General features: G+C 43.5%; 1 protein-coding gene across 1 annotated transcript in view; it reads left to right on the top strand.

Moving 5' to 3' along the window:
* Positions 1-3,340: 3,340 nt before the first annotated feature.
* The window catches only part of CDYL2 (chromodomain Y like 2), a 58,457-nt gene continuing 50,645 nt past the window's right edge, over positions 3,341-11,152 (top strand). Inside the window, exon 1 of the mRNA XM_068693225.1 lies at positions 3,341-3,515. Coding sequence (XP_068549326.1) covers positions 3,492-3,515 — 24 coding nt within the window. The 5' untranslated portion in view covers positions 3,341-3,491. The remainder of the gene's footprint in view (positions 3,516-11,152) is intronic.

Here is an 11,152-nt window from a genome sequence, read left to right as displayed (position 1 = left end):
ACTATGATAACAGTATTTTAGCTTTCTGAAATACAGTAGTTTAGGTTTTAAGTTTATTCAATCTGAGAGATAATTCCTGTAATTAAAGTAGTGGAAACCAGAACATCAACCAAACCAAAAGAAGTGTTCAAATGTGACGTATCGCACTTGGAATGTCTCCCTTGCTTGCATTACTCTCTTGGGATGGGAAATAAGAGAAGGCGGCAAAACAATAAGAGTAATGAATAATCACATATTTAGCAAAAAACGTTCAGTTTACAGTTCGTAATTTGTGCTGCAAAATCCAGATTTTTATAACTTCATTTTATAGTACAGATATTGATGTTTAAAGACAATTAAAACTGGTAAATATTTACTTCCAGAAAATCTCTCACCAGAGATTTTTTTCAAAAAATAGGTAATAAATTTAATTATTTCTACTTTTTCCAGAAGACTCAGAGATATTAGAGACCTGATGGACAAATGAAGGTCAGTTGGATTTTTTAAAACTTAAAACCTTATCTTCTGCTAAACGGCAGGGAAATACACTGAAACCACAATTAACTTTTCCCGTATTTGACAATTGCAAAAGCCCTCCTTTTGCTCCTCACTATTGACTCACACACCACTGCATCCCAAGAGACTGTGTACTCTACAACAAGGAATGAGTAATCAGGAAAAAGATGTTTCCCCTCTTCAAAGTATTTACTAAAGCATTCATCTTTTCAAAACTCCCAAACTAATATTTGTTTGGGTTGTAAATCTTACGGCAACACTATTGACAGCGTTAACATAATCTAAACACCGTGCAATGTAAACACACTTCTCAAAAATATAGACCACCAGCTCACAGATATTTCTTCCAACATGGTGCAAGGTTCGTTGTTCTAATTTTAGTCGTCTGAGAGCAAAATAGCACCAAAGCCCAGAAAGAACTGTCTGATTATTAGACCTGTCTTGAAAGAGAAGACGTATATTCTTCTACAGCTTGGGATGGGACATTCTTTAATTCATTCACGACATCTTTGGAGAGAGCTGATACTACAAGGACAGGCAACAATTTAAAAGAAGGGATATTAAAGAGCATATCTGAAAAATGACTCACAGGGCTTGACTGCCATTTTGTTTACTGCTGAAGAAAGCAGCAAAACAGTAGATGTAATAAAACAGGTTCTAAAGAGAAATGTATTAAAATGTCTACTCATCTACTTACTGAAGGAATATTTTGCTCAATGAGGACCGTGAAGCGGTGATTTGCTAATGTAAAAATAAAATTCAGTTTACTATAAGACACAACGTGTTTCTCAAGATGAAACCATGGGGTGTGATTTTTAAGTAATGCATTTATTACAAATTAAGAACTTCTTGCTGCACTAATTGCTAAAAAATGTCTAAAGGCATGAGTAGTTTACAGTATTTATTAATCCTTTCAACATTTTACTCTTCAATATCAAATCTCAAAAATCCAAATATTGCCAGCAAATTGACAAGCCGAGAAAAATCCTCCAGTTACTTTAGTTAAGACAACAGGTACATTTTATATAAGCAGAGTTGCTTGTCCTTAGGAATTCAATGTTATTGCACCATCCCGTAGACCACATGAACCATAAATGTCTTTAAGCTCCAAACTACTATAAGAGAGGTTTTATTGAACTGTTAGTCAATACTAAACTGGTTAGCTGGCAAGTTCATAATCACCAGAGGTAATATTCACAATTCAGGAGATTGGGTCAATCAAAACCTATATGTGCATCCATTATTTCCTACTTTCACGACAAAGGGTGACAACGTTAAAAATATCCAATATCAATATTTCAAGAATCCTCTCAGTTCGAAGAGTCTTTGGCTCTACCCCACTTGGAACTTGCTGGAATTGGGGGTCATAAATGAAATTTCACAAATAATTCAGTGCTCCATACCAGCGACATATATTAACCATACTCAAGCTTACTAAATTATCCTCAATAACTAACTCCAATCTGCTACTCAGATAATAGTGTGGACGCTGCCAAGTCTCACATTAACGTGGAATACAATGTTACAAGAAGGACTGAATGCAAAACATGAGAAATGCCAATAAAATGAAGATGAACAAAAGCCACAACCAAGCACAGCATCACTCCCAAACTGGAGCAATGACTACTAGTTGTACATCAGTTACTAAGGTGAAAACATGGAGTATAAGCCAGTAAAAACTACTACAGCAGGATCTTCGTGAAGCTAAAACGTGAGAGGTGACCAGAGCAAAGCCCAACGTCACTCCTTCATATCAAGAAACCTAATATTGAGGACGCTCACACTTTACCTGGTGAAACATCTCTCTCACAACGTACAGCCATGAAACCGCATGAAAACGCCTTGCTACTTGAGAAACCTCCAGAGGAACGGAGCCCTTTCCTTCACGGAGCACCTTCGCGCAGATGCGCCTCATGGAGGCCACTGTGCTGGGCCAGAAGGAGACCATGGCGTCTCCACGTGGGCAGCCCCACAGTGGCAGCACTTGAGGAGGACACCTCTGAGGAGAAACCCAGAAGGTTCTGAGATGGAGGCGGCCGCCAGCTCCACGCTGCGTTGGAGGGCTGGATACCGCATGCCCCTGCATGAAGACCAAGCGGCGGGAGGTCGGCGGCTTCCATTTCCTGGAGCGGGCCAGCTAATTTGTAAAATGGCTGCAAGGGCGCGGGGAGAAGGCTCCTCACCGCCTGCTCCAGGGCGGGGGCAAGATAGGGGCCAGACCCCCGCCATCCTCCCCGGGGCTACAACAGGGGGGCGAGGGGGACCGTCGGAAGGGACCCCACCACCTCCATTTTGCTCGCCGACGGCCGCGGGGTGGGTGGGGCGGCCATGAGGCGCCGAGGGGGCGGGAAGGTGGCGGCCGGGGCCGCCCGAGGCTCCCCGCACACCGCGCCGTGACCTTGGGCGGGCGGCGTGGGCCCGGCCCGCCGCGCCGCCTCTGGTTCCCCCCCCCCACACACACACTTCCATTTTTATTTTTTTTTATTATTAATTTATTTATTTATTTATTTTGGCCGCGGAAAGAGTTTGAAGCGCTCCCGGCTCGGAAAGAAGGAGAAAAGGGGCGGGGGGTGAAAGGGGTGGGGGGGGGAGGAAAGCAAAAGAGGAGGCCGCCCTCCGAACGGCCCCGGGACTTTCCCTGGCGGGGGGTAACGGGGGAGCCGTGCCGGGGCCACCCCCCGGGCGGGTGAGGGGGGAGTCGGGCGAGGCCGGGGAGGGGGGTGCGAGGAGGTGGGTGCCGGCCCCGCCGCGGGGGAGACGCGGCTCTGGGCGCTGTGCGCCCGAGCTGCTGCCGCCGCTGCTGCTGCTGCTGCTGGTGGTGGTTACGCCAGCCCCGCCGCCTGCCTCTCTGCCTCTCCTCGCCTCTGATTCTGCGCACAGCCAGCCCCGAAGCCTGTCATTCTGCAAAACACAGTTTACTCAACAGAGAGAAGGGGGAGCGGGAGAGGTGGAGAGAAGGGGAGACGGCGCGGAGGAGCCCGGTCCCGCACCCCAGCATGGCTTCGGGGGACCTCTACGAGGTAGCGGGGGGCCGCGGGGCGGGCGGGCGGCGGGGGGGCGCCGCGGAGGGCAGCGTTTGGGAGCCCCCTCAGTTCCCGAAGAGCGGAGGAAATCGCCGAGGGAAGGGCTGGGGTGGGGGGAAAAGGGCTGGCGTGTGTGGCGGGGGGGGGGGGGGAGGGATGGAGCGGCTGCCCTCCCTTCCCTCTGCCTCTTTCTCTTTCTCTCTCTCTACTTTCCATCGGGCTCGGTCTTAGCAGGCCTTGCGAGAGGGAAGGAGGAAGGAGTGAAGGAGAGCGAGAGTTAGCGGTAGGATGGGGAGGTGATCGCAGTGCGATGAGCCCGGAGAGTGGAGAAAGTCCAGGTAAAGTCGCAGGCGCTCTGGACGTGCTGAATGTGCAGATTAGTGCGAAAAAATGCGCCCTGGCGCTGCCGGGAGGCGCAGGGATGGAGGCGGCTCCGCGCCCGCCGTGCAAAGTGCAGGAGCCGACGCCAGGTCGCCTCACCTCGCCCCCGGGGGGCGGCGGCCGGGGGAGCGGGGCTGGACGGGGCTGTGTGGGGCTGTATGGGGCTCTGCGGGGCCGTGCGGGGCTCTGCGGAGCTCTGCGGGGCGGCCCCGGCCCCGCCAAGTTGGTTGCGGCCCCGCTCCGGCCGGGGGGCGAGGTGAGGTGCCCCCGGCCCCCCGCAGCCCAGGTGGGGGGCAGGAGGGGGGCAGGAAGCCGGCCCCGGCCGGGTTTTGGCCTCAGGCACCCAGTTGTAGCACCCGGACTCCTTGGACGAGTCTGGCCGCCCTGAGCGTGCCGGAGAAGAAGGGAGGAAGCAGGGATTAAAAAATGAGAGGGAGCGGACCCCAGGTGTGTTAAATACCCAGTGCCGGCAAATGGAAGCGGTGTGGAGCTCTGCCAGCCAAGCACAGCAGAAAGGACTGGGTGTCCCACACCAGATCTTGGTCTAGAGCACCCCGCGGGGCTCCACGACTGCTGGTGACACGGCCACTCGTGCCCTGGGTGTCCAGAGCGCGTGGCTCGAGGGCTGGGAGCCGATCACCTTCCAGCCGGTGCTCAAGCACTGCCCAGGCATCGCCGTGTGCTTGGGTGTGCAGCAACTGCTGCGGCGGACGTGGTCGGACTTTGAGTCCGGTTGGTGATGTGGTGTAGGTCCTCAGAGCGAGAACTGGAGGATCCGGCAGGTTTCGTGTAGATGTGTTGTGCTTCATCGTGGTCTCTCAGAGTCCCTGACAAAGGTCGTAGTTATGGGATGACACTGCTCTATTAGGACTTTATTTTACTGAGTGGGACACAGACCTTTGAAGTGGAAAGCACTTATGCTCTCCTAAGTGGTGTTAAATGATCAGAAGCACATGATGATTTGAATAGTACCATTGACCTTTTCCCCACCATTTTGCGATCTCTGTCATGTTACTTTGTAATTTTAAGGCTATTGCATGTCAACTGTATTGCAGTCGGGGCTCCAGTGTAGCCAGTGGGAGTTCTGTGAAGAACAACTTTGACCGGAAAAACTTAGTGATACAATTTTGTATCAGTAACTTCTGGGATGTGTAGAGGATCTCTGCCTGGTCTTGCCTCAGTTTTCATGAGATGTTTTAGTTAGTTCTGAAAAGAAATAAAATAATACCTCTTGGGTTAATGGTAGCCACACTGTTTTAGCTCCTACTCATTATTTTAAAAATCTACTTTTTTTTTTTTTTTAAATATTCTTTGCCTTATTAGAAGGTGATGGCATTTGGCAGTTGGATGTGGGCTGTGCGTTGAGTACTGCTGCTTGACATATGGGTGGTGTTGCTCAAGCAGTAGCCTGGTGTGGAGGTGTTCTGCGAGAGGGCAGGCTCGGAGCCCAGGTTGCAGGCAGTTTTGTGCCCCGTACTCTGCAGGCATTCGTATGGATGAATGTGAATTGTTAGTGTTGTGGTCTGAAGGCTCTGAATCACTTCCTTTCTTTGTTGCTTCAAGTGAACTACTTTTGCTTATCTTTGTGTCATGTGGTAGAATTGTATCTACCAGAACAGGTAAGTGGGAGCATGGCTATGCCTTTCTTGTTTGAGGTGTCTGAGATACAACCTTCTCAGCTGGTCCTGGTGTAAAATCTTCATCTGCATTTCGGACATGTTGGGGAAAAAGTATGTGCAGGTCTTAGGTTATCAGCCCAGCTACATTTCGCATCTCCACTGTGAAGTTCTCCATAACTGAGGGCATAGGAAATGTCAAGAAAGCTGGAAGAGTTTGTATGTGTAACAGGTCACAAGTTTGCAGATTGTGGCTTCATTTTAAAAATGACTCAGTATGGCCTCCCTCCACCTTCCTGTCCCCAACCAACCAACCTCATCAGAGGCACACTTTAGAAAGAACCTCTTAAAACTGGGATGTTCTGTACCAGTTCGCAGATGAGATGAAGTGCTTTGTGTCTTCACAAATAGCTGACACCTATCTTGCTTGGATACACCACTCTTTTCTGTCCTCCTGCACAAGTAAAATTTTATGTGGATGACCCCTGAACAACTTCAGGACTTCAGCTTGAAATACATTGGGGCTGTTGGTATAACAGTGACGTTGGGCTTATGGTAACACCCCCCAGGTGTACTACACTTCTGATTCTCTTTTGACTCTGTTAGTAATATCTGAGTCCTTCAAGGATTCTTACTGAACCTCAGCAAACAAGTCAACAATAATGAATACCTCTGCAACTGTGAGTCTTTAATACTGGCTGCACAATTATGTTTGTTACAGCCAATCTTGATTTAGGAGTCATGATAAAGCAGATTTTAAAAGTACACTTTGTATTACTTCTGCTAACTTCTTGTATGTTGGTGATGCTCAAGAAACTTGAATTTTAAATTTTAAGTTTTGGAAATAGATGTTCATATTAATCCTGTCAGGTCATCAATTATTTTTTTTACTGCTATGTTCTTTTAAAAACCTTTTTAACCTTTCCAATTTAAAGATGAATTCACCGGGTATCTGTATATTAATGCAAATTAAGACCACAGATGAAATAACCTCAGTGTTTAGTTAACTGGGTGCCTTTCTCCAATTAAAAATAACTTCTGATCACCTGAAATACCTCTGATTAAATTTGTTTTAGAACCATAATGCAGTTCCCAATTTATTCCAGAAGCTAAAGAACACCCATTGGGAGTTCTGTTTACTGGTAGTCAGTCCTAGATTTGTGTATTAGAACCAAGACACCTTACATCAAAAGAGAGTTACTTCCATTAAATGTTAGAAGGTTGATATTAGTTTCAATGTTTTTATTTTTAAGTAACTATATATTTATTTTCCTTTAACAGTAACAAATGTATATGTACTTCAGTGTAATTTCCAGGCTATATAAATTACTAGTTTTGAATTGCTTGAATTCCATATTCTTATGACTTCAAGCTTTTGTGGGCAGGTAAGAGCCATGGAATATTCTTTTTTTCTTCTTTCTTGTCAGAGATGACCTGTTAAATATTAAAGAGCTATGCTGCATATTCCTTAGAAATAGCAAACTAAAAATAAAGGACTCACAAAAGGGTATTTATTCATAGTGGCCTTTAGGAAGACAGCCCTATTTTGCTTTATGATTTAAATACATTGTTGGATGTGTTGATAGGAAATCCTTTTCAATTCTGGTAACCAACAGAAAGGGTAATGTATTTATTCTTAAATACCAAATTTGTTGATTCACATTTAAGTTGTTGTCAGTGACTTGAGGTAATATTTTGTATTCTCCATCTTGAATTTAGTTCCCACATTATCTTAACACAAATACTTCTTTCACAAAAGTTCTGCTATTAAAAATATGTAAGATGGCTTGAAAGGAAAAAAAAAAATCAGTATGAACAGTGTACCTAAGTTTATTTTTCCTAACACGGAGCATCCTGCTTAGTGCAATAAAATTTTATTTTATTGATGAATATATGAATCAGTTATCAGTATCATAGAGATGCTCATGAAGCTGACTTTGATGCTCTTCTTTATTTAATATTTTGGGGTTTTATATATAATAAACACAATTAGACATTCAGTGACAACGATGTTGAAATCTGAAGTCTTCTTTTAACATGGTGTCAGATTATATTACACCACTGTAGGTAAGTGATCTAAAGATTATAGCTCAGTCTCTGAAGGGGACTGTCACATGCATATATTTCTGGATCACAGTAATAAAATCATTCTTTAAACTGAGCAATTTTTGCATTAAAGTGTTGCTCTGTTTGGGAAAGTGATGTTTTAAAAAATGCTGTCTTCTTACTGAAATGCTACAATGCCCATTGGAAGGAGGCTCGTCCACCTCAGTGACAGGTTTCAGTTAAATCTTAGCTGTGTAAGAATGAGCCGCCGTTTACTTTAGCTTATGTGATCCACCAGAAAGATAATCTATTTCCAGGTGAGTTGCAACATCTCTCACTTATACTTGCACTCAGGTACCAGCAAAGTCAACACTTGAAGATAGCAATGGCATGGTCTGGCCTGCTGAGTCGTTATGACGTGTGGAGACATGCAAATCACAGAACTGAACTTCTGGATGCTAGGTTTGGTTTGCAGATGTAGAGCCTATAGAAAATAATCTTTGGTCTACCAAAGTGAAGTTTACAAATACAGGTTTTTGAGCACTATTGTTTCCATCTTGCATCTCTTTCAACTGAGACATTTTTAGGAAAAAAAAAAAACAATCCTGCTTACAGAACCCTACTGGAAAGCAGAAATCTATGTTGAAGTGTTTCATGCATGTACCTTCTAAAGCAGAGGTGACTTGCAAAAAAACAGTATATTTAAGTAAACACTATAATTTCCCAATTTAAATCAACCTCTTTATTGACAACAATCCCATGTTGAAGAAACCAGACATTTTACAAGCAGAAGGCAGTGGCTGAGGTGGGATCTGGGGAAGGTAGAACAGAGTTAAGTATCCACTCCTGCTGTAGAATGGGAGGCAATGGATTTGTTAATACTGGGTTTGTTCCCACCAGCTGAGCACCTGGTCATCTGTAATTAACATCTTTCTTTCTTTTATTCGTCTTCTGTTGTTTTGTTTCTAAGTGGAAAAGCTTTACTAACGAGTATCTTGAAGACTCAGCTATTTACCTACCCGTTGTCATTGAATTGTTAACAAAGTCAATTTTCTGAAGCCAACTGTAGCCCAAATAAGGTAACCTGTGAGCAGCATTGTTCACAGCAGGTAGAAATCTTGCTGCCTGACAGAAGTTTACAGGACTGTCCAAATTAGGTGCAATCTGCAGTGCAGACAGTGTTCTTTAATCCTAAACTGGACGATACATTAAGTGGAGGTATAGTGCCAACAAAAAACAGTTAAGCTGAGGTGCCTTCTGCATGGGTCTTGCATTTCTCTAAATAAATGATGCTGAGTGAGTTTCAGAAGCATAACTGGATAACTCCAGCAATATTCATTATCTTACTAAGAAATTCCAGCATCGAGCTGCATATGGAACATTACACTGCCCATAATGACTGTCTTGTTTACCTACAACGTCACTGTTACCACTACTCCAACTTCCTTATTACACTGGAAACTGCTGGGTGTATTTTGGGATACCGAACACCAATCGATTTCTTATGCATGTGGCAATTTTCTTACAACCCTGATCGTTACAAAGTGCTTTATCTGGATCAACTGTAGTTTATCTCAAGATGCATGTTACAAGAATGCTCCCCTTTGGAAAGACTACTGAAAATATGCTCTGTATCACCCTCGAAGGCTTAAACATGCGAAGACTTTCCCCCCAAGCAAAGCCATGGCACTAAACGTGCTTCCCTTCATTGACCAATTTCAGGGTTTATAGCTAACAGAAGATTAAAACAATTAAAGATAAATGTTTGCAATGCTTTCTGAATGACAAATAGAGTGTTTTCCTTTGGCTTTGGTCTTTGGTTCAAAATTAAAAGCTGGCAATAAACTCATTGTTTAGTTATTGTTTCCGAAAGCTAAAATGTTTAGAGAGAGACTAGTTTAAATAATGGCAAAATTTAAATGTGATCTAATATTGAAATAAATTGGCTTTTTTTTTTTTTTAGTCAATGGAGTAATTGTGATGGCCAGCTATGCTGTAAATAGCATTTCTTTGTCCATTCATTTGACTTTTAGCAGTATTACAGTTTCTTGGCTCTGTATGTTTTTGTCAGTGCAATCCTTTTTTGTTGTTCCTCCTTACCCATATATTTTTCAGAAATTTTCTGCAACATGTTTTGTGACACTGGCATTTTGACATTGGCAAAAAATATGTATGTTTATTAACTATTTAATTGTTCCTGATGCCTAAATGATTAGGACAGAATACGTCAAGCAATTTAACATAAAATATTTGCAGTGTAGGGCAACCAATAGTGGGGTATATAGAAGATGTCTCACTTCATGTTTATGCAAGTGAAAATATTCTGGTTTTGACAAAATGAAAATTGTCCTTTTGGCCCGTTGAATAACAGCATCACACTTTGTTTATTATCAAAACTTTAGAATGGTAATATTGCAGAGCTGAAAGGAAACACACTTCAATCTGTTTTCTTCTATTACATAGAGAACATGTAGATTTGAATACTGTCTCATTATCAGTCATAACGTAAAATATTGTTGGAAATCTGTTATGTTTCTAAAAACTTGCACAATAATTTGATATGATGGATCTGTGTAGGAAAAAAAATATTCTTCTGGCTTACCAAAGAAAGATGACTCCAGCAGAATTGTAAATGGTAGCAACATGATCAGTAGATTACAGCACAGCACTAAAACAAAACCAGTATTGAAAATATCTATCAGAAGTACACTTTTCTTTAAAAAACAGCTGTTGTCCCATTCAGGCTTTGCTAGATTTCTCAAGGGCCACCCACAGAAGTCCCTGCCCATTCCTTCAGAAGGGCAAAAGAAGGACAATGAGGATATTCTCTTCCATAAGGCACTTCACTGCGTTCATTTAGATCTGTGGGTTTTATTTGAAACCATCTTATAAACATGTAGCCACTGACAGGTGCTCAACACTTGATGGATTAAGAAGGGGCACAAGGGACTACAGACCACCAATTCTCAGCTATATTGTATGCCAATTAGCAGCACCTGTAGAAAGAAGTACAATCCGCAGATACATGCGAGGATACCTTGGTTTGGAGAAGAGTTACCATAAATTTTTAGACATAGGTCACGTCTCACAGAACTCTTGGAGTCGAAGAAAAAGTGGATAGGGATGGCTATGGCCACTGCAAATGGATTTTTAAAAACCCTTTTGGCAAGAACCCCCAGGAGCTAATTAAACAAAGCTGTAGTCCCAAAGGGTTGGCTGTCTCTTGGGCAGCCTGGTTCAGGGAGAGGAAGCGGTGAAGGGCAGTTACAAATATCAGGGTTTCCAAATATCAGTACCAAGACCTGTGCTGTACAACAGACTCCTCAGCTATTGAAAGTAACCACATTTGTTGCTGATAATCTATAAATTATTATTAGCACTGTCAAAAGAAAGGTTGACAGTGAAGAGCTGGATGGCAGCAGCTGAAATTCAGTGTTTATAAATGCAAGCTAATGATCAAAGGAAAACTAATCCTGACTATACCTGCATAACAATGAGCCTTGAAGAAGCCGTTACTATTCAGGAGATATCTTGGAATCATTGTGGAAAGGCTTTGGGTGTGTCTACATCAGTATTTTAATTTGTATCAGG

This window comes from Anas acuta, chromosome 10, assembly GCF_963932015.1.
Source record: "Anas acuta chromosome 10, bAnaAcu1.1, whole genome shotgun sequence".
NCBI classification, from domain to species: domain Eukaryota; kingdom Metazoa; phylum Chordata; class Aves; order Anseriformes; family Anatidae; genus Anas; species Anas acuta.
This window is presented reverse-complemented; position numbering and strand designations above follow the sequence as displayed.